General features: G+C 44.4%; 1 protein-coding gene across 3 annotated transcripts in view; it reads left to right on the top strand.

Annotated features, from left to right (window-relative positions):
- RNF157 (ring finger protein 157) overlaps positions 1-24,532 on the top strand; it is a 97,995-nt gene that overhangs the window by 17,698 nt on the left and 55,765 nt on the right. For all 3 annotated transcript variants that reach the window (XM_030923402.1, XM_030923400.1, XM_030923401.1), the window contains exon 2: positions 7,449-7,567. In XM_030923402.1, coding sequence (XP_030779262.1) covers positions 7,449-7,567 — 119 coding nt within the window. The remainder of the gene's footprint in view (positions 1-7,448; positions 7,568-24,532) is intronic.

Raw genomic sequence — 24,532 nt, 5'->3', positions numbered from 1 at the left:
TGGCAAAAAAAAAACACATAACATTAAATTTAATCATAGCGACCGTTTTTAAGCATACAGTTCATTAGTGTTACATATATTCACACTGTTTTGCAACAGATGTCTAGAACTTTATTTTGTGAAACTAAAACTATGTGCTTGTTAAACATTAATTTCACCTTTCTCCTTCCCACTCATACCTCATGGTTTACGTATAATCTTGGAGATACGTGTATGATGTGACTTCTTAAAGCCTGCAAAGAATTCTGAATATGAGTTTTGATTAAGAAATTTTAGCTCACTAATAATGGAACACTCGAAGTTTATCTACTAGTGACATGTTTTTTTCCCATTAGCAAATAGGAATGGTGTATTTTAGTTGAGTTCTGCAGATTATCTGTGAGTGACATGTTTTTCCTAGTAACAGATAGGCAAAGAAGTACTTTAGTAGAGTTCTTTCCCCCCACCACTTCTGATTTTGAAGCACAGTTCATTGTGTTAAGAAGTAAAACTATGGCCAGGCGCGGTGGCTCAAGCCTGTAATCCCAGCACTTTGGGAGGCCGAGACGGGCGAATCACGAGGTCAAGAGATCGAGACCATCCTGGCTAACACGGTGAAACCCCATCTCTACTAAAAAATACAAAAAATACTAGCCGGGCGAGGTGGCGGGCGCCTGTAGTCCCAGCTACTCGGGAGGCTGAGGCAGGAGAATGGCGTGAACCCGGGAGGCGGAGCTTGCAGTGAGCTGAGATCCGGTCACTGCACTCCAGCCTGGGGGACAGAGCAAGACTCCGTCTCAAAAAAAAAGAAGTAAAACTATGCATAAGTTGTCTAGCAGTCATCTTGTTTGGGGACTGTTGATGTGTTTGGTCTTGGTATCTGATGATCTAGTAGCTGTACATAGTTGTGCACCAATTTGTCCCTCTAGAAAGACTGAGCAAATAGAAAGCTTTATTCAGTCTGAAAAAGACTGATTTGCTTTTTTCACTTGTCTAAATGAAAGCAAGTTGCTACAGGAGTTCATTTCAAAGGAAGAAAAAAGCAAATTTTTGGTTATAAAATAAAATACAAATGGCCAGGCGCAGTGGTTCAAGCCTGTAATCCCAGCACTTTGGGAGGCCGAGACGGGCGGATCATGAGGTCAGGAGATCAAGACCATCCTGGCTAACACGGTGAAACCCCATCTCTACTAAAAAATACAAAAAACTAGCCAGGCGAGGTGGCGGGCGCCTGTAGTCCCAGCTACTCGGGAGGCTGAGGCAGGAGAATGGCATAAACCCGGGAGGCGGAGCTTGCAGTGAGCTGAGATCCGGCCACTGCACTCCAGCCTGGACCACAGAGCGAGACTCCATCTCAAAAAAAAAATAATAAAAAAATAAAATAAAATAAAATACAAATAAATTTATTTTTCCTTTTAACAGATGAGGATGGCTGGGCTCAGTGGCTCACACCTGTAATCCCAGCACTCTGGGGGCTGAGGCAGGCAGATCTCTTGACCCCGGAGTTTGAGACCAGCCTGGCCAACATGGTGAAACCCCATCTCTACAGAAAAACAAAAAACAAATAAAAAATAGATGAAGGTTTGGGGAGCTCTTTTTAATTCATACAATCTTGCACATTTTATGCATCTTCCCCTTAATAACCAAAAGTTTAGAAATTAATATTGCCAAATAATTATTAAATGAGTGATTGAACAGGTGTTCAAGCTAATTTTAAGTAAAAGTAAGAACAGTTTTGCCAACTATGTGATTTTGAGGAAATCATTCCCAGTTATAAGGATACAACTGATATAGCTTTTGTGGGTTTTTTTTTTTTTTTGGACAGGGTGTTGCTCTTTTACCCAGGCTGGAATGTAATGGTGCAATCATGGCTTATTGCAGGCCTAACCTCCTGGGCTCAAGTGATCCTCCCACCTCAGCCTATTGAGTAGCTGGGATCACAGGCTTGGGCCATCATACCCAGCTAATTTTTAAATTTTTTTGTAGAGATGAGGGTCTAATTGTAATATATTGTGAACATTTTTAATGTCAGTGGATATAGATTTACAACACCACTTTGAATGGCTTCATAATACTCTACTGACTGAATATACCATATTATTATTATTATTATTATTATTATTATTATTTTTAAATACACAGAGACAGAGCCTCACCATGTTGCCTAGGCTGGTCTTGAGCTCCTGGGCTCAAGTGATCCTCCCACCTTGGCCTCCCAAAGTGCTGGGATTACAGGTGGGAGCCACCACACCCAGACTATTCTTGATTTTAATGCAAGGCAAAACTACAATTAGCTCTACACATCTTTTGTGGTCATTTCTTTTCTTTTAATATTATGGCATACAAGGTCATTTCTAATCGAACCCTGTTGCCTGCTTTAACTCTAAAATTTAGCCCCCAAATCATTAGTGGTCCTCTCTCACTAGGTTCAATCACAGCCACCTCTAAGCCAATCATGCATGGATTTTTACCAGATCCCTCCCCTGAGCCCTCACAAGTACTGGAAATTCAGTGGTCCCACACTGAGGTCAACCTAGACAACTCCAGACATCAAACTCTCTTCTCCCCTTTATTCATGATTTGGGCAAGCCATCCATCCATGTAACATCTTTAACTTTTCCAATTTTACCTAATATATGATAAATGTATAATTCCTGATGCATAGAAAATATAGCTTATTAAAGTTCATCAGTAAATGACTTAAATTATTTGGGATTGCTGCTTCTACTTAAGGCAACTAGGTACCTCCCCTTCCATAAATTATGCATTTGGAAAATAGGGCAAGTGCGAGACATAAATAATTAATAACTAAGCTTTCCTAAATGATGAATTCCACTGCTGTATCACTGCAGATGGCTGCCCTTTGTCTTTTTAAGTTTTGATGGGTGACTTTCAGGAGTTCCTCAGTGATTGCTTTGATTTGGGCTGCATTATTACTCTCAAAGAATGTTTTTCTGCTTGTTTAATTCAATAGTTGCCTCACTTTGTGGTGAGTGATTTTATCCATATTGTTTTGTTTAATAGATGTTTCTAGACTAAAGCTTCTTGTGTGGAAAGTTTTAAAAAATCAATGTTTGGTTCAGTTTTTGCTAGAATTTTCTTCTCTGTCTTCCTTCCTTCCTGTGGCTTCTCCACAGGCTCAAAGTACTGGATCTCCTTTTTTTTTTTTCAGTTTGCTATGAATCTTTTTTCCTTTTTTCTTTTCTTTTTTTTTCTTAGGGTCTCACTCTGTCACCCAGGCTGGAGTGCAGTGGCAATCATAGCTCGCTGCATCCTTGAACTCCTGAACTCAAGTGACCCTTCTGCCTCAGCCTTCTGAGTAGCTAGAACTACAGGCACGTGCTACCATGCCCGACTAATTTCTGTATTTAAAATTTTTTTTGTTGTTTGTTTTTAGTAGAGACAAGGTCTTGCTAAGTTTGCTAAGTTGCCCGAGCTGGTCTTGAGCTCCTGGCCTAAAGCAATCAGGAGGCCTCAGCCATCCAGAGTTTTAGGATTACAGGTAAGACCCATCACACCCTGCCTGCTACACATTTTCAACAAAAATTACAACTGATTTAGGGAGTTTGTGTATATCCTCACTGTATTATACATAAGCAAGCCTTTTTTTTTTGAGACGGAGTCTCGCTCTGTGCCCCAGGCTGGAGTGCAGTGGCACGATCTCGGCTCACTGCAAGCCCGGCCTCCCAGGTTCACGTCATTCTCCTGCCTCAGCCTCTACAGGGGCCCGCCACCACGCCCGGCTAATTTTTTGTATTTTCCTTTTTTTTTTTTTTTTTTTAGTAAAGACAGGGTTTCACCGTGTTAGCCAGGATGGTCGTGATCTCCTGATCTCGTAATCTGCCCACCTCCGCCTCCCAAAGTGCAGGGATTACAGGCCTGAGCCACTGTGCCTGGCCAAGCCTTTTGCCACTTACTAAGTTCCTGGTGGCCGGGCGCGGTGGCTCAAGCCTGTAATCCCAGCACTTTGGGAGGCCGAGACGGGCGGATCACGAGGTCAGGAGATCGAGACCATCCTGGCTAACACGGTGAAACCCCGTCTCTACTAAAAAAATACAAAAAACTAGCCAGGTGACGTGGTGGGCGCCTGTAGTCCCAGCTACTCGGGAGGCTGAGGCAGGAGAATGGCGTAAACCCAGAAGGCGGAGCTTGCAGTGAGCTGAGATCCGGCCACTGCACTCCAGCCTGGGAGACAGAGCGAGACTCTGTCTCAAAAAAAAAAAAAGTTCCTGGTATTAATTTCAGAAATGGGGTATATGAGAATATTGATAAAGGTATATTATGGGCTACGTCCTTTACTTTGGACAGCTTACCTTCATGGGAGAATTAGATAATAGAAATCAGGGCTGAGAGACATTCATTTAATCATCAAACTTCAAACGGATTCCCAGATGGAATTTTCAGCATAACCTAAGCCTACTTTGGTGACTTCTCAGTTCTATCATATCCTGTCAGTTCCTTGGTTTGTCTGGATGAGGCTGATGGGAATTTTGGCCCCTGACTGCTGATTTCATTTGATTATTATATTGTACTGAAAATATTTCTGCCTCATGGCTGATTAAGAAGGGGCAGAGGGGCCCTGCCAGGACTGATGTCCCAACAGTTCTGGCAATTAGCACTGTTAATGAATTTGAGGTGGAGAGGGTATGTGTGTAGCCTTCTTTCATAGCATTAAATTGTCCCCTTATTTTACACCATAGTCTATGTAGTCATTGGTAGGGAAAGCCAGGGATAACTGTATTATTTCAATTCATATTTTTCCTATGAAACAATCATGTTTTGCAGCAAGTTAAAGTGTGAAGAACCTTCATCATAGAAGATTATGGAGGTATAGCAGTAGTGGTAGGTGGGAACTGAGACTTCTGTGTGTAGGTATAAGCTGGCTTATGAAAATCTAGGCAAAGAAATGTATGTGTCTGTGGATATAGGAAAAAACTCAGTTTCTTCTATACACTCACAGCCCAAGCAGCACAGAAAACTTCTGTGACCTCTGGTCAGCAAAATGTGTGGGGATTCTCTTCACCAGCAACCACTCAGTTCTGCAGAGGACACCAGCTGGGTGTCCTCCAATTCATTTCAATTCTGATACTACTTGAAGATAGTGTCCAATCCCACAGGTTGAAGGTGCAATCTCACAAGACTGCCCCCCGCTTCTGATGCCCATTGCAAGCCCCAGGTTGTTTTACCTGTGCTCCCGACTAACCAGCCAGAAAGCAGGATTCCCATAACCCCCTCCTTGGGTTTGATTAACTTGCTAGAGAGACTCACAGAACTAGGGAAACACATTTATGAGTTTATTATCAAGGATATTACAAAGGACACAGAGAGAGATACATAGGGTGAGGTTATGTGGGAAGGGGCACAGAGCTTCTATGCCGTCTCTGGGCACGTTACCCTCCAGAAACCGCCGAGTATTCCCGTTTGGAAGCTCTTCAAACCCACTCCTTTGGATATTTATGGAAGCTTCATTATATAGCATGATTGATTACATCATTGGACATTGATGATCAGCTTAACTTTCAGCTCCTCTCCCTTCTTCAGTGGTTGGGGGATAGGCTGAAAGTCCCAACCCTCTAATCCTGCCTTTTCTTTCCAGTGACAAGCACCCATCCTGAGGCTACCTAAGGGCTGCCAGGCACTGGTTAATTCATTAGCATATGTAAAGACAAAAAAAGACATTACTTTGGGTATTCCAGGATTTTTTTTTTTTTTTTTTTTGAGATGGAGTCTCGCTCTGTCACCTAGGCTGGAGTATAGTGGTGTGATCTCGGCTCACTGCAGCTCCGCCTTCCGGGTTCAAGTGATTCTCCTGCCTCAGCCTCCTGAGTACCTGGGACTGCAAATGCGTGCCACCACACCTGGCTAATTTTTTTTTTTTTTTTTTTTTTTTTTTTTTTGAGACAGAGTCTCGCTCTGTCGCCTGGGCTGGAGTGCAGTGGCCAGATCTCAGCTCACTGCAAGCTCCACCTCCCGGGTTTATGCCATTCTCCCGCCTCAGCCTACCGAGTAGCTGGGACTACAGGCGCCGCCACCTCGCCCGGCTAGTTTTTTGTATTTTTTTTTTAGTGATGGGTTTCTCCTTGTTAGCCAGGATGGTCTCGATCTCCTGACCTTGTGATCCGCCCGTCTCGGCCTCCCAAAGTGCTGGGATTACAGGCTTGAGCCACTGCGCCTGGCCTCTTTTCTTTTTTATTTTTATTTTTATTTTTATTTATTTATTTTTTTTGAGACGGAGTTTCGCTCTGTCGCCCAGGCTGGAGTGCAGTGGCCGGATCTCAGCTCACTGCAAGCTCCGCCTCCCGGGTTTACGCCATTCTCCTGCCTCAGCCTCCCGAGTAGCTGGGACTACAGGCGCCCGCCGCCTCCTCGCCCAGCTAGTTTTTTGTATTTTTTAGTAGAGACGGGGTTTCACCGGGTTAGCCAGGATGGTCTCGATCTCCTGACCTCGTGATCCGCCCGTCTCGGCCTCCCAAAGTGCTGGGATTACAGGCTTAAGCCACCGCGCCCGGCCTAATTTTTGTATTTTTAGTAGAGACGGGGTTTCACCATGTTGGCCAGACTGGTCTCTAACTCCTGGCCTCAAGTGATCCGCCCCCCTCGGCCTCCCAAAGTGCTAGGATTACAGGCATGAGCCACTGCGCCCGCCTGGATATTCCAAAGATTTTAAGAGTTGTGTTCCAGGAAATAGGGTTGAAGATCAAACATACATTTTACAATATCACAGTGTATGTATATGCTGATACCTGTAGCTGAGATTCTTCAGTACATGGAATAACTGCTTCAAATTTAAAGGCAAAAGTCAGGAACCAAAATATATATATGATCATTATTGTGCATTATAGGACCTTTTGGTCTTTTGGCTGGAGGCATTTTAAACAGATCATTAGAAGAATTCAATTAAGAATGTTAAAAGGAAAACAGTGATCTATTCTATGTTTGGTATCTTGGGTTTTCCCTGCTATGATTTTACTTATTTTGTGCCATTGTCCCAAATCAGAAAAAGAAAACACTCTTGGGATTAGAAATTGCTCTAATTATTCATTCAGAGGGTTAACTTTTTTGTTTTTGTTTTTTTTGAAATGGAGTCTTACTCTGTTGTCCAGACTGGAGTGCAGTGGTAGGATCTTGGCTCACTGCATCTCTGTCTGCCGGGTTCAAGCCATCCTCCTGCCTCAGCTTCCTGAGTAGCTGGGACTACAGGCATGTGCCACCACACCCGGCTAATTTTTACATTTTTAGCAGAGACAGGATTTTGCCATGTTGGCCAGGCTGGTCTTGAACTCCTGATCTCAGGTGATCTGCCTGCCTCAGCCTCTCAAAGTGCTGGGATTACAGGTGTGAGCCACCACGCACATCCCAAAAGGTTAACATTTTTAAAAATCAGCTTTTTTTTTTTTTTTTTTTTTTTTACTAGATTTAGGTTGACGGTTTTCTGCTTGTTTGATTTTTTTCTGTTTGTTCTTCTCTAGGAAGCTATTTTGCCAGCCACTTCATTATGGGAGGAGAGAAGTTTGACTCAGCTCATCCTGAAGGTTACCTGTTTGGAGAGAACAGCGATCTGAACTTTCTGGGGAACAGACCAGTTGCGGTATGGCTGTAATCAGTTTACTCCCACTTGGAGCTTAAGTGGCCAATTCAAAAAGTGTAACAAAAATACGTTTGCAGTTGCTTGTTCAGCAGTTTGTAGCTTGGTCTGAGTTGAGAGAGACGCACTAGAAGGCAAACTGCAGCCTCCTTGGTTGTATGGGGTCTCTTGTTGCTAGAGGACTGGAAGAGCTCCTGGTGTCTTGTGAGGGAGAGGATGAGTCTCACAAATTAAGCTTTCTTGAGGATCCAGATCTCTCCCTAAATGCCACTTCTTCAGGCAGCCCTTTTCCAAGGGCTTACCTTTTTTTTTTTCTTCACAGCACTTAACACCAACCTTTTATTGATTTGTCTCTTTCTCTGCTTATTGTCTGCCTCCCCCTTTAGAATGTAAGTTTCCTAAGGCAAGAACTGTTTTTACTGTAGTATTCCAAACCTAGAACAAAGCCTGGCACGTAATGTTAAGCCCTTAATAAATGATTGTTGAATGAATGACTGAAAGTTTTTCTCTTGATATGTGAGTTGCTAAGATAATACATTTCTCTCAGTTGTTCCTTCAGTTCATCTCATAAACTTCTATTGAACACCTTCTCTGCATCCAGCAGGAGGCTTTGTAATAATAGCTGCCAGATGGCTATTGAGTGGCTACTGTGTGCTAGGAAGGTCCTAGAGACCCCTGTTCCATATGAAGACCACTTGACAAAGGACTTATCACTCCCTTTTTTTTTTTTTTTTTTGAGACAGAATCTTGAACTCTTGCCCAGGCTGGAGTGCAGTGGCACGATCTCGGCTCACTGCAAGCTCTTTCTCCCAGGTTCACGCCATTCTTCTGCCTCAGCCTCCCGAGTAGCTGGGACTACAGGCGCCCACCACCATGCCCAGCTAATTTTTTTGTATTTTTAGTAGAGACGAGTTTCACCATTTTTTTTTTTTTTTTTTTGAAACAGAGTCTCGCTCTGTTGCCCAGGCTGGAGTGCAGTGGCCGGATCTCAGCTCACTACAAGCTCCGCCTCCCAGGTTTACGCCATTCTCCTGCCTCAGCTTCCCAAGTAGCTGGGACTACAGGCGCCCGCCACCTCGCCCAGCTAGTTTTTTTGTATTTTTTTAGTAGAGACGGGGTTTCACTGCGTTAGCCAGGATGGTCTCGATCTCCTGACCTCGTGATCCGCCCGTCTCGGGCTCCCAAAGTGCTGGGATTACAGGCTTGAGCCACCGCGCCTGGCCGAGTTTCACCATTTTTTAGCCAGGAGGTCTCAATCTCCTGGCCTCGTGATCCACCCACCTCAGCCTCCCAAAGTTCTGGGATTACAGGTGGGAGCCACAGCGCCTGCCTATCACTTCATTTTATAAGCAAGCGAACTGAGGTGTTCGGAGAGATGATAATGATAGAAGCTAGGAAGTGCACACCATGTTCTAAGCACTGTTCTAAGGGTTTTATATACATTTTTCTCAAAGTCGTATAACTAGGTTTGCCTGGTCACAGATTAATAATCTTTCCAGTGCTCCTCACTGCCTTGAAATATTCTGCCTTCCTCAAGAAACTCCCAGTTTGGTGGAGCAGACAAAACACAGAAACAGGAAATGTTTAAATAACAATAAAGATCAGAAGTGATTGAATTTGGTGGGAATTGAGAGTGGGAGAAGACAATGGCAAAGGCAGGTTGCTTCAGTGTTATGCTGGGAAGAGGTGCGGGAGTTGAACTGGCCTTTGAAAAATGGCGGGTTGGATGAGGCCTTTCCAGGGGTACAGCATAGCACAGGCCTAAGAGCAAGTTGTTGAACTGACAAACATTTACCGAGCAACTACTGTGTGTCAGGTACTGTGATAGGCGTTGTGGATACAGAGCTGAAATGAGCATGGTTTGTTCTTCCCTGGAACAAATAAGGAAACCAGTCTGGCCCGATGGGAAAGGTGGGCCGGGCGCAGTGGCTTACGCCTGTAATCCCAGCACTTTGGGAGGCCAAGGCGGACAGATCACCTGAGGTTGGGAGCTTGAGACCAGCCTGGCCAACATGGCGAAACCCCATCTCTACTAAAAACACAAAAATTAGCCCGGGGTGGTGGCACACCCCTGTAATCCCAGCTGCTTCAGAGACTGAAGCAGGAGAATCGCTTGAACCCGGGAGGTGGAGGTTGCAGTGAGCTGAGGTTGCCCCACTGCATTCCAGCCTAGGGGATAGAGTGAGACTCTGTTTAAAAAAACAAGGTCAAGAGATTGAGACCATTGTGGCTAACATGGTGAAACCCCATCTCTACTAAAAATACAAAAATTAGCTGGGCATGGTGGTGTGCGCCTGTAGTCCCAGCTACTCGGGAGGCTGAGGCAGGAGAATTGCTTGAACCCAGGAGGCGGAGCTTGCAGTGAATCGAGATCACTTCACTCCACTCCAGCCTGGGTGACAGAGTGAGACTCCATCTCAAAAAAACAAAAACAAAACCGAAAATAGCCCTTTCTTCTATTAATAACATGAACTTGATGTTTGCATCTATTTCTTTTTCCTTTCGTCTGATGTAAAAATAGTTTATATATTTAAAAAATTTTTGGCCTTTTCAGTCCATAAAGATGATATAAATATAAGTAAATCAGGGATGTCCAATCTTTTGGGTTCCCTGGGCCACATTGGAAGAAGAGGAATTGTCACATTGGGCCACACACGAAATACACTAGCAGTAACAATGGCTGACGAGCTTAAAAAAAAAAATTGCAAAAAAATCTTATAATGTTTTAAGAAAGTTTACGAGTTTCTCTTGGGCCACATTAAAAGCTGTCTACCCTTGGGCCGCAGGTTGTACAAGCTTGAAGTAAATTCTGCTTTAGGTTCAGCTTGCAATTTATGCTGTCTGGCAAACTTTTCCCAAGTTTGCCTGTGCCGACCTATGAATGTCTGAGCTCTTCCTAAAATGCTGGGTAGCAGCCTTGACCTTAAAGTTGAGGCTTTTTCCCAAAGAAGATCAAGTTGGGCACAGTGGCACGTGCCTGTGGTCCTAGCTACTCAGGAGGCTGAGGCTGAGATGGGAGGATCACCTGAGCCCAGGAGAATTTGAGTCCAGTTTGAGCAACATAGCAAGACCCGCATCTTAATCAATCAATCAGTAAATGTCACTTTAAAAAAAAAAGGAACATAAACATTGGAGTTTTGGTTGTTGCTTTTATGTAGTAATCATTAAGTATGCTTAATGTTGCACAGAGCAAATAAATTTTTTTTTTTTTGAGACAGAGTCTCACTCTGTTGCCCAAGCTGGAGTGTGGTGGCGCAATCTTGGCTCACGGCAACCACAGTCTCCCAGGCTCAAGCGATTTTCCTGCCTCAGCGTCCTGAGTAGCTGGGATTGCAGGCTCCTGCCACCACACCTGGCTAATTTTTGTATTTTTTTAAATAGACATGGGGTTTCACCATGTTGGCCAGGTTGGTCTTGAACTCCTGACCTCAGGTGATCCACCCATCTCGGCCTCCCAAAGTGCTAGGATTACAGGTGTGAGCCACCGCACTGGCAAATGTTTTTAAAAGACATAATCTTATATTAGGAAAGCAAATCAGAGTAACTTCATATAGCTACATAAAAATATAGTATAGAGAATAAATGCAGTATGTTTCTCTTTTCTTTTCCCCATAGGTTATTTGATAATAATAATAATGGCTAACATTTGAATACCTAGTTTTTGCCAGGGCTGATTGTTCTAAGCTTTTCATCTGTGTTATCTCATTTTGTCCTCACATCATAATGAGAAAGGTCCTCGTTCAACAGGTGAAGAACATGTGGCACACAGAGTTTAAAGACTGCACAGCCTGTCAGGGATCAGGATTGGAACCTAGCCGTCTGGCTTCAGAGCCTGAACCACTCTGCCATTTTGGCTAATTAGGCCAGGTGTACTCAGGAACTCTGCCCACAACCTGTTTGTGAGTCCATTGTGTAGATCTTCAAGTGCAATTTCTGAAATATTGATATCTGAAAGTGGAATGAGGCCAGCACAGTGGCTCACGCCTGTAGTGCCACCTGCTCAAGAGGTTGAGGTCCATGGATCTCTTGAGCCTAGAAATTGAAAACCAGCCAGGGCAACATAGCGAGACTCTCATCTCTACAAAATATAAAATAAAAAAAATTAGCCAGGCATGGTGGTGCATGCCTCTAGTCCTAGCTACTCAGGAGGCTGAGGTGGGAGGATTGCTTGAGCCCAAGATGCCAAGGCTTCAGTGAGCTATGATCACTGCAGCCTGGGCAACAGAACAAGAACCTGTCTCAATAAATAAATAAATGAATAAAAGTAGATGAGTGGCAGTGATATGTTCTTTTGGAGCACCTCTTCAGAGTTGGTTTTCCATGTGTAATTCCATCTGCTGAGTTGACCTCTGGGTTTTGCCATTACTGCACAACATGCTTGTTTAGGGGAAGGCCCAGAGATTGAAGATTGACATGTAGCTTGAGTTCTAAACAGCTGACTTCGACTCTCTAGCAAAAGATCTTGGGTGTCAGCACATGAGTGTTAGGTTACAGGGGAACAAGAAAGAGAACAACCTTTTAAAGCCATCCAGCAGCATGCAACAAGAGCGGCTCCTCTTTGCAGAGCGAATGAATATGGGCAGTGAAATATGTTAAAATTAATTGTTATATTAAGGTATAAATGCCATAGACTTCCTGACTTCTGCAATTACCTGTCATTTCTGAATGAGCAGACTAAAAAGTGTATCATTTGACTGAGCTGTACTTCGCACTACAGATCTACTACTTAGGATAATCCATCAAAGCCAATTTTTTTTTTTCCTCTAGAGATAGGGTCTTGCTCTGTCGTCCAGGCTGGAGTGCAGTAACGTGATCATAACTCACTGCAGCCTCAAACTCCTGGGCTCAAATGATCTGCCTGCCTCAGTCTCCTGAGTAGCGGGGAATAAAGGTGCATGCTACTACACTGGGCTAATTTTTAAAATTTTTTTGTAGAGACAGGGTCTTGCTTTATTGCCCAGGCTGATCTCAATCTCCTAGCTTCAAGCAGTCCTCCTGCCTCAGCCTTCCAAAGTTTTGGGATTGCAGGCGTGAACCACCAAGCCCGGCCCAAAGCCAAATTTATTATCAAGTCTTAAGGGTCAGATTTTTTTATCAGTTATTTTATTTATTTATTTATTTTTATTATACTTTATGTTCTAGGGTACATGTGCACAACCTGCAGGTTTGTTACATATGTATAAAGAAACTAGAGTGTATGAATATACAGAAAGATGGTGGAAGAGAGTTGGAATCTAGATTGTAAGTTTTATTTATATCTTATCATTAAACTCTTTGCAACCTTGGCAAACGTATCACTCAGGCACTCAAATTACCTGCTTGTAACATGGAGATAGTTCTGACTTTAGGATAATGTAATGCTTGGAAGATTCCTTGGAATTGCTGGACAAAAAGCAGCATGCAGCAATGTTAGCTATACTTGGTACTTTTCCAGTTGGTTCTTTCTACAGCTACTTGTCGTTCTAGGTAGAGGGATCTTCACTGTTTTGTTTGTTTGTTTTTTGAGGCAAGGTTCACTCTTGTTGCCCAGGCTGGAGTGAGCCAATTGCAGTGAGCCGATTGCAGTGAGCCGAGATCCTGAGATCACACCATTGCACTCTAGCCTGGGCAACAAGAGTGAACCACCATGCCCAGGTAATTTTTTGTATTTTTAGTAGAGACAGAGGTTCACTATTTTGTTCCAGGCTGGTCTCGAACTCCTGACCTCAGGCAGTCCACCTGCCTTGGCCTCCCAAAGTGCTAGGATTACAGGCATGAGCCACCTTGCCCGGCCTCTTCACTGGTTTTTAAATACTATCTTAAGTAGTAAATTGGGCTTCTGAAGGTCTTTCTGCTCTGGTCCCCTATATAGAGGAACTAAATTGTCTGTAAATCAGTTTTAAAATGTTCAATAAAGACCATCCCTTCCCTTCCTAGGTGGTGGAAGAACTGGTGTTGCTTTTCTGCTCCTTTATTGAGTTAGATCTTGTTTTGTTGGGATAATTACTGCCCAAACTCTTAAGTTATTAGAGGCTTAGAAATTAGTCAAGTAATGCCTTGACTCCTACCTGCCCTTTTTTTTCCTTTTGAAACAAGGTCTTGCCCTGTTGCCCAAGCTGAGGTGCAGTGGCACAACTACAGCTCACTGCAGCCTGGACTTCCTAGGCTTAAGTGATCCTTCCACCTCAGATTCTCCAGTAGCTGGGACTACAAGCACACACCACCATGCCTGGCTTTTTAAAAAAAATTTTTTATAGATAGAATGTCTTACTGTATAGCCCAGGCTGATCTCTAACTCCTTCGCTCAAGTAGTCTTCCTGCCTTGGCCTCCCAGAGTGCTGGGATTATAGCTATGAGCCACTATGCCCCACCTCTACCTGCCTTTTGTAGACAGGAGTTCAAATCGCTCCTCTCATTTTATTTATTTATTCATTCATTCATTCATTCATTCATTCATTCGTTCATTTTTGAGACGGAGTCTCACTCTGTCTCCCAGGCTGGAGTGCAGTGGCCGGATCTCAGCTCACTGCAAGCTCCGCCTCCCAGGTTTATGCCATTCTCCCGCCTCAGCCTCACGAGTAGCTGGGACTACAGGCGCCGGCCACCTTGCCTGGCTAGTTTTTTGTATTTTTTAGTAGAGACGAGGTTTCACCGTGTTAGCCAGGATGGTCTCGATCTCCTGACCTCGTCATCCATCCGTCTTGGCCTCCCAAAGTGCTGGGATTACAGGCTTGAGCCACTGCACCCAGCCTGCTCCTCTCATTTTATAAGGAAAGTAGTTGAGTTTCAGCCTAGCTCCTAATAGTCTGTATCCTCTTGTGTGTTCTGTAGCTGGGCCCCATTGACACAGTTTCTTCTTCCTCATGCTCCCTGCAACCAGGGCTACACAGCTGGCATTATTATTTTTGTTTATTTATTCATTTATTTAGAGATGGAGTCTTGCTCTGTCGCCAGGCTAGAGTGCAGTGGCACAATCTTGGCTCACTGCAACCTCTGCCTCCCAGGTTCAAGCGATTCTCCTGCTTCAGCCTCCAGAGTAGCTGGGACTACAGGCACGCTCCACCACGCTCAGCTAATTTTTGTATTTTTAGTAGAGATGGGGTTTCACCATCTTGACCAGGATGGTCTCAATCTCTTGACCTCGTGATCCACCCGCCTCGGCCTCCCAAAGGGCTGAGCTACAGCACTCAGCCACTGGCATTACTTTAAGAACTAAAGGCCGGGCGCGGTGGCTCACGCCTGTAATCCCAGCACTTTGGGAGGCCAAGGTGGGCGGATCACGAGGTCAGGAGATCGAGACCATCCTGGTGAACACGGTGAAACCCCGTCTCTACTAAAAATACAAAAAAATTAGCCAGGTGTGGTGGCGGGCGCCTGTAGTCCCAGCTTCTCGGGAGGCTGAGGCAGGAGAATGGCGTGACCCTGGGAGGCGACGGAGCTTGCAGTGAGTGGAGATCGTGCCACTGCACTCCAGCCTGAGAGACAGAGCGAGACTCTGTCTCCAAAAAAAAAAAAATAATAATAATAATAATAATAAAATGTGCCAGGCATGGCGGCTTATCCCTATTCCCAGCACTTTGGGAGGCTGAGGTGGGAGGATCACTTGAGGCCAGAAGTTTGAGACCAGCCTGGGCAACATAGCAAAACCCTGACTCTACAACAACAACAAAAGAATTAGCCAGGAGTGGTGGTGCACACCTATATTCCTAGCTACTTGGGTGGCTGAGGCTAGAGGATTGCTTGAGCCCAGGAAGTCAAAGCTGCAGTGAGCCATGATTGTGCCACTGCATTCTAGCCTGGGTGACAGAGCATGACCCTGTCAAAAAAAAAAAAAAGAAAGAGAAGAGAGAAGAGAAGAGAAAAAGGAAGGGAGGGAGGAAAGGAGGGAGGAAGGAAGGAGACTGGGCACGGTGGCTCACGCCTGTAATCCCAGCACTTTGGGAGGCCAAGGCAGGTGGATCCCTTGAGGTCAGGAGATCAAGACCAGCCTGGCCAACATGGTGAAACCCTGCCTCTACTAAAAATACAAAAATCAGCTGGGCGTGGTGGTGGGTGCCTGTAATCCCAGCTGCTCGGGAGGTGGGGCAGGATAATTGCTTGAACCCAGGATGCAGAGGTTTCAGTGAGCTGAGATCGCACCACTGTACTCCAGCCTAGGTGATAGACTGAGACGCAGTCTCGAAAGAAAAGAAATAAAATGCATACTATGTACTTTTCTTCTTTCTCTAGTACAGATATACCAAAAGTTGTACTCAAATCCAGTTTCTGTAAATTGAACCCTTTTATCACGTGTCAGGAAGAGCAAGTTATTTAAAGGAACTTGATAGTATATCCATTTGTGACATACAGTTTTGCATATATAGAGCTTTGTGGCAAAAAAGAGAACATGATTCTGTTAGTGCTGGTGCTATTCATTCATTCAACAAATATTTATGAGTCAGATACTGTGCTGGGAACTAGGAATGCAGAGATGAAAAGACAGGACCCCTGACCTGAAGATGCTTGCTGCAGAGTGGGGCAACTGATGTGCCCCCACTGCGAGGGACTGTGATAGATTGTATGAGAGAGGACTAGAGTGTCCCTGGAGCACAGAGCACTGGGGATGCCCTCTCTCCAGGGTAGGGGCTTCTGGGAGGTGACTCCTTTAACCTGGAGGGATAAGTAGGATTTCCTAGGTAGGGGAGATGAGGAGAGGTGTCTGAAGCAGAATTAATTAATAAGCAATACAAGGAAGTATAAAGACGCAAAAGTGTGCTTTTGGTGCTCAGAGTGGTGAGTAGTCAATAAGGATTGGACTGTGAGGGATGCTGGATGGAGTTGAGGCTAGAAAGACAAATTGGGTTCATATCTGAAGAGTCTTGAATACTGTATTAAGAAGTTTTTATGGGCCGGGCGTGGTGGTTCACACCTGTAATCCCAGCCTTTGGGAGGCTGAGGCGGGCAGATCACGAGGTCAGGAGATCGAGACCATCCTGGCTAACACGGTGAAACCCCGTCGCTACTAAAAATACAAAAAAATAGCCAGGCATGGTGGCAGGCACCTGTAGTCCCAGCTACTCAGGAGGCTGGGGCAGGAGAATGGCGTGAACCCAGGAGGCGGAGCTTGAAGTGAGATTGCGCCTCTGCACTCCAGCCTCAGCGGCGACAGAGCATGGCCTCCATCTCAAAAAAACAAACAAACAAACCTTTTTACAGACCAGGCGTGGTGGGTCACGCTTGTAATCCCAGCACTTTGGGAGGCTGAGGCAGGGAGGTCACCTTAGGTCAGGAGTTTAAGACCAGCCTAACCAACAAGGTGAAACCCCGTCTCCATAAAAATACAAAAATTAGCCAGGCATGATGGCGGGTTCCCGTAATCCCAACTACTCAGGAGGCTGAGGCAAGAGAATTGCTTGAACCCAGGAGGCAGGGGTTGCAGTGAGCCGAGATCGTGCCATTGCACTCCAGCCTGGGTGACAAGAGCGAGACTCCATCTCAAAAAAAAAAAAATTTTTTTTTTTACTTTTCCTTCTATGGCAGTAGAGGTCATAGTCATGAATGGCTTTGCTACTGACTGACTTTATCGTGTTGGTTAAGGTGCTAGCCAATCAGTGAGCCTCAGTTTCCCCATCTATAAAATTACCTTGCAGGAATATTTTAAGGACTCAAAAAATGATGGCGGGACTTGATGGCTCACACCTGTAGTCCCAGCACTTTGGGAGGCTAAGGTGGGTGGATTGCTTGAGGCCAGGAGTTTGAGACCAGCCTGGCCAACATGGTGAAATCCTGTCTCTACTAAAAATACAAAAATTAGCTGGGCGTGGTGGTGCATGCCTGTAATTCCAGCCACTTGGGAGGCTGAGGCATAAGAATTGCTTGAACCCAGAAGGCGGAGGTTGCAGCGAACTGAGATCATGCCACTGCACTCCAGCCTGAGCTGGAAGAGACCCTCTCTCAAAAAAAAAAGATAACTATTACAATCTAATTTGCATTTTAGAAAATTAACTCTATAAATTAATTCACAGTGTAGGTAATGAATCAGAAAGACAGGAAATAAGAAGACCAGTTAGGAAGTAATTTATTTTAAGAAAAAATATATGAAATACCTGAATAGGATTAACAGCATTGCAAATAAACATGGTGCAGACTTTCTACCCTAGAACCATGGACCAGTTTGTAACCTTGCAGGGAAGGCCCCAGGGCTGATGATCGTTGCTGTGACTTATTTGAAGCCTTAATTGGCCACATTTTGGTACTATGCCAAGGCTGAGCTGCTTCCTCCAACCCCTGGTGAGATCCCTAGAACTATTCAGAGCCTGAAAAAAAATAGTAATGCTCTAATAGCTCACAGTTAAGGAAGCTTTGCTGAATGATGTGGTGGCCACTGAGGTGTGGACGTGATTTTATGTCAGAGAGCTCATAGACACGTGTGGCCTCATTGCTGTAACCTTTGAAGACCCATCTTTAACATCTGATTACATTTGATTTATGACTTGTGTGTTCTTGGACCATATGTGATCAGACCAAAATAAGATGTGTCTAAAAAACAGTAAAATAAAATGAATACAGTGCAGATTAGAGAATTGCAGGCAGTGTGAGTTAAAGCAAAGGACACTAAGGAACAGCCTCTGTGAGAGGCCACCACTTACCCCAGATGCTGTGCATGTGTTACGTTTGGAGATTTATTTGTGCTTTGTACTTGGAGTAACTGGCCTAATAGGTCACAGAACAAGGACCCTGGCATTTACTGCCCTACAGTCCTAAAGCCCGTGGTGGGATCGGGCATCTTTCTCCTGCACACTCATGCACGTGTGTGTGTGTGTGTGTGTGAGAGAGAGAGAGGTTGAGAGAAACTGAGATTGGGTTATATGCCTTTTGCATGCTATCTTCTTTCCTTCTTCCTTCCTTTATAGTTATACTACAATTGTTTTTGTCCTTTAGCCTGGAAATATTGATTAAATTTTTAGCTGTGCATACCCTTTGGCCCAACTGTTTCACCTCTCTGAATCTCTCCTACAGAAATATTTTGAAGAGTGTGAAATGATTCCTATTTACAATGTATATTGTAGCATTACTTGTAGTAGTGCAAAATTAGAAAATATCTAATTGCCATTATAGTGGAATGATTAAATAAATTATAATGTGCCTATGCCGTGAACTGTTATTCAGCAAAAATGAGATGGATCTGTGTCCACTGAGATGACAATATGTCCACAACCACATCACTTACTGAATAAAGCAAGTTGCAGTATATAATGTAGAGTCCGATTTCATTTCGGATAAAAATAATATATATGTACATGTGTGCATTTATGTACATATAGCTACAAAAATATACTATTATAATGCATTTGGAACTGTTACAGTGGTAACTCTTGGGACATATCAAGAAGGGGGGGTATTCACTTCTTAATTCATATTCTTTTCTAAAATTTTCTTTATTTTTTTTGAGAAATAAGCTTGTTCCTACACCCAGGCTGGAGTGCAGTGGTGCAATCATAGCTCACTGTAACCTGGAACTCCTGGGCTCAAGCAATCCTCCTGCTTCAGCCTTCCTAGTAGCCGGGACTACAGATGCATGACACCATGCACAGCTAATTAAAAAATTTTTCTTTTTCTTTTCTTTTTTTTTTAGAGACCAGGGTCTCACTATGTTGCCAAGGCTGGTCTTGAACTCTTGGGCTCAAACAATCCTTCTGCCTTGGCCTCCCAAAGTGCTGGGATTACAGGTGTGAGCCACTGTGCCTGACTGTTCATATTCTTCTATGTTGTTTGAATTTTTTCCAGTGAACATGTTTTCATTTTTAAATGAAAAGTATTTTAATTTTCTTTAAAAATAGAGGTGGGAATACTTCTAAGTGGAGGAAGGAAATAGGTTTAGAAGAATAGAAGTAGGAAAATTAAGAGAGTTCGCAAAATAATGGTTTTAATTTTTAGTGAACTACAGGAAAGGTAGGGTCTGCTCAGTGGGGTTGGGATGTGTGCCAGGAAGTGTCTAGGGGCTTGTGGAGAAAGACGGAAAACCAGAGTAAGCATGGGGAGGAGCAGAGCCAGGGAACTCGGTCCTCTTGATGCCCACATGAAGTAATTCACCTTTAGAAACATTTCATTCGAAATGGTATGAGATTCAGTATGGATGTGGCCTGCTTTTCAGCAACCTGACAGTAAAAGAACTAGAGGATGAATATTCATACTTTTAAAATGGTTTAGAGCTTTAAAGAGTTTCACTTAAGGCATTCTTATAATACATGTCTCCCTACTTCCAGGCCCTCCCCAGGGGTGACCACCCTGCTCATCAGACATTGTTGTACAGTCTCCAGAACTCCTTTCATCTCACAAAACAAACTCTCTCCCCATTGTACACTGACTTCTCATTTCCCTCTCCTACCAGCCCCTGGCCTCCACCGTTCTGTTTTCTGCCTCTATGAGTTTGACTACTCTAGGTACCTCATATGAGTTGAATCATAGAATATTTGTTCTTTTGTAACTGGCTTATTTTTCTTGGCATGTCCTTGGTTCATCCATGTTGTAGCATGTGTCAGAATTTCCTTTTTAAGGCTGAATAATATTCCATTATATAGATACACTGTATATCCGTTCATCCATCAATAGACAGACACTTGGGTTGCTTCTGCCTTTTGGCTATTGGGCTAGGGAAAAAATGCCTAGTTTTTTGTTTTTTTGACAAGACGGAGCCTCGCTCTGTCGCCCAGGCTGGAGTGGAGTGGCGCGATCTTGGCTCACTGCAAGCTCCGCCTCCCAGGTTCACGGCATTCTCCTGCCTCAGCCTCCCGAGTAGCTGGAACTACAGGTGCCCGCCACTATGCCCGGGTAATTTTTTTTTTTTTTGTATTTTTAGTAGAGACGGGGTTTCACCATGTTAGCCAGGATGGTCTCGATCTGCTAACCTCGTAATCTGCCCGCCTCGGCCTCCCAAAGTGCTGGGATTACAGGCGTGAGCCACCACACCCGGCCTGAAGTGCCTAGTTTTATGAAATTACATAGGCTTATTGTAGGTTCAGTTTTGAAATTTAACTTGTTTTTATGTTCTTACAAAAAATGCTTTATTCCATTTATATTACTTTATGTCCTTAATAAAGATGAGGACATTATTTCAGATGCCCCCTTCTAGGGAAAGTAGCTCCCAGTCACTTAATAAATGAATACTGAATACACAAAGACTATTTTGCTGTGTGTAGGTACCATCATAGTCATATTTTCAAATACCAAGAAAGTATAACCAGATTGTAGATTTTATTCAAGAGTTAGTTTTAACTCTCTCATGATTCCAGAGATGACATGAAAAAAACTGATTGCTTTTATAGAGAATAGTATAGGGTTGCATTTTTTTAGGTATATAAGAGCATAAAATATGAGGCCTAACAGTATGTGGAAGGTTAACTATACCTTTGGAAAATAAGTAGCAAAAGAAAGAGAACTTTGGAAAACTATTAATAGGTCCAAGCATTTGCTTCATGGCCCTATAAAGGGATTTTATGGGGCTTCTGTTCCAGGAGTTTCCTGCCCTGAGACCTCTGTTTTATGGAGTTGGATTTCTGTGGTAGGTGGATCTTCAGAGGGACAGGAGTCTCAGTAGCATGAGCAGGTGGCAGTGGGATGGAGGCCAGTGAGCTGCGTCACCAAGTGCAGTCACACTTCACGCTAAGATCACCAGTGATAAAAGGGGCACTCCCAGAGAAGTTGAATCAGTGTTTATACCAATTAGTATTGATATGGCTGTTCCCGCCAGCTGTTCTTTTTTTTTTTTAACTTTCTGTTTTGAATACAAAAACAGCTGCTTTTGGCTGGGCACAGTGGCTCACATCTATAATTCCAGCACTTTGGGAGGCCAAAGTGGGAGGATCACTTGAGCCCAGAAGTTCAAGACCAGTCTGGGCAACATAGTGAGACCCTCTCTACAAAAAATAAAGTAAATAGGCTATGTATGATGGAGTATGCCTGTAGTCCCAGCTATTCAAGAGGCTGAGGTGGAAGGATCACTTGAGCCTGGGAGGTAGAGGCCACAGTGAGCTGTGATCAAGCCACTGCACTCTAGCCAAAATCAATTTGAAATATAAGTGCACTGGGAGAAGGAGGAAGAGAAAGTAGAGGAAGGAATAGTTTCTTCTTTGTTCGTGTTTTAATCTGGTCTCTGTACTAGTTGAGAAGATAGTTTTCTTTGAAGATCATTACACGTTGCCAACTTTGATCTTCTTTCCCCTCTCTGTTACACAAATCACTGACTGCCTCACTCCTTCTTTCCCTCAATCATTTGCATTCTATTGAATACCCATTGTCCTCCAGGCTGATGTTAGACACTAGAAATACTGATGAAATGCAATCCCTGCCTGAAGGAGTTGTACAGCTAGGAAACATGAACATGTTGGAGGAGGGCTCATGAGCAGAGGCACAGAGACGTCTAACCAACAAGTGGTTTGTGCATGCAGATGATTCAGCATAAGCAGGTATAGCGTCCAGAGGGTGGGAGGAGACTTCGCAAGAGATAAGGCTGAGATGCCAGGCCTGGACCAAGGGATCTGGTATGCCTCCCCGTGAGCTTCGGATTTTTGTCCTGTAGGTGTGGGGAACTACTAATGGGCTTTAAACTGGAGCTCACGGAAGACACATTTTAAAAGATCTCTCAGATGAAGTGTGGAAGGTAGAGAGTCATGAGAATGGATACAGGGTAACCAGTTGTCCAAATGAGATTTGATGGAGGTTTGACCTCAGGCTGCAGTAGGAATGAAGAGGACGCTTATGCATAAGGCAGAACCTATGCTGGTAACCAATGTGGGACAGAATCTGGGGTGTGGTAATTAGAGTATATTCAGGCCCCTGCAAAGGACACAGCCCGCCAGTGCTAGTGGATTTTCCCACTTTATGTGGCAGACCCATTCTCGCGGAGTAGACATTAAGCCTTTTGAACTTTTCCTCTAAAGACCTCTGTGGCAGTTCTGGAATCATTTAGTGTGGTGCATCATTTTTCCAAGCTCTCAAGAACCCCCCTCCCCCAGCACATATCAGACCCAAGGCTCTTGCCAAGATGTTTATTCTGTGTCATAAGAGAATGTCCCCATATCAACAGGCTCTCCCTCATCCAACTTTCTGTTCCAACACCGTCAGGAACCCATCCCACACATCCTCCAGGTCCTGCTGGTGCCTTTGTTGGCCAGTTGCCAAGCACCTCTGGCATGATAAGTCCCCTCCTCTCTTTGCAGGTCCAGCAGGCCCCAGTTGAGTGATACTCAGATAATGGCCCTAATTATGGTTGGGTGACCAGGAAGGAAGGTGGGGGCAGGTTCTCTGTAGGGTAAGCATTGTCTTGTAAGGAACTCACCTCATTTGAGACCTCTGTGTAATCATGAGGGTTGGAGGAGCAGGTTCCTCCCATCTTCAAGGGGGAGGGAGTGGGCTATTTGCAAGCCTAGGAAATCTGGGGTTCATGTTCCTCAAATAAATATACACAGACATTCCCATCTCAAGTCTTAGAGTTCACTCCTTCCCTACCAGGGCCTGAATCTGGCACAGTAGACTAGTATAGGCTGAGAGTTAATCTTTCTTTTTGATTCTGCCACTCTTAAAATTAGGTCTTGTGCCTGCGGGAAATGGTTGTCTTTAAATGCTGCCAAAGTAGCCTGGCATGGTGGCACATCTGTAATCCCAGCACTTGGGAGACTGAGGTGGGAGGATGGCTTGAGACAGGAATTTGAGGCTGCAGTGAACTATGTTCACACGACTGCACTCTAAGCCTGGATGCCACATTGAGACCCTATCACAAATAAATTAATAAATAAGTAAAAGTTGCCAAAGGAAGCTTACTGACTATCATAGCTGGCTTTATTTCTTTATTTTTAGTTTTTCTTATAAAGATAGAGTCTCGCTATGTTGCCCGGGGTGGTCTCAAACTCCTGGCCTCAAGTGATCTTCCCGCCTCAGCCTTCCAAATTGCTGGGATTATGGGCATGAGCCACCACATCCAGCCTCATAGTTGGCTTTGTATTTTTTGTTGCTACACCTGAATCTCATTTTCCCTTTTCAATGAACCAATCCTCTTAATAACAGTCACCCAATTTCACAGTCCTTACTGTAACTGTTTCTCCCATACCTCCTGTACCAAAGACATCAAATTAGCCTGGATATTATACAGCCCTGTGTCTCCTGTTCCCCTTCCCCACAGGGGAATGTCTGCAGCATGCTGGGGACCATCCACATTCCACCCACCTCCGTGATGGGTCCTCATTGCCGTCTGGCTGGTGGGTGATCCACCCCCAAATTCCATCCATAGACAACATCTGATACCAACTGGTTTAGGTTGGGTTCTCTGGGAGCAAAGCCTGAGATTGAGATCTTTGTGAAAGCTATTTATTGAGGGAATGCTCTTTAGAGATGAGGAAGACAGATGGCGCAGTGGAGCAAAACCAAACATGAGTGCGGTCTTAGCCAAGACCCGTTTTGGCCTGGTCCCACGGGAAAGCTTTGGAGTACAGCTTGTACCACAGAGTTGCTTCATCTCAAGGTAAAGGGGCCAGCTTTTTGTACAGCCCTGTCAATCAGTCACTGACTGTTGGTGGCTGCCCTGGAGTGAGAGAGGGAATCAGGAAGACTCTCTTGGATCAGGTGGCTCTGGTTCCCAGTTCTTGGAGAAGGGGTAGCTATGGCTGTGTGTAGCCAACACTCTCCACAGTAGGGGTACAGAGACCTGGGGAGGGGGTTGGGGAAGGTTGGGACGCCAGCACATGACTACACTCCCGTACATACTTCGGCCCTTGCTTTTTAATTTAATGGTATATTATATTGGAGATCATTCTAGATCCATTTACCTAGGGCTGACTTGTCCTCTTTAAAAGTACTTATTGAGGTATAACATACACACAGAAAGATGACAAGTCATCCATGCACAGTTGATTTTCAAAGTGAGCCCTCCGCTGTGGCCAGCATTCAGATCAAGAAGTAGCACATGGCTGGCACCCCCAGAAGCTCCCCTTCTGCCCCTTTCCTGTCATTACCTCT

The sequence above is a fragment of the Rhinopithecus roxellana genome, chromosome 19 (assembly GCF_007565055.1).
Source record: "Rhinopithecus roxellana isolate Shanxi Qingling chromosome 19, ASM756505v1, whole genome shotgun sequence".
Classification (NCBI taxonomy): Eukaryota; Metazoa; Chordata; class Mammalia; order Primates; family Cercopithecidae; genus Rhinopithecus; species Rhinopithecus roxellana.
This window is presented reverse-complemented; position numbering and strand designations above follow the sequence as displayed.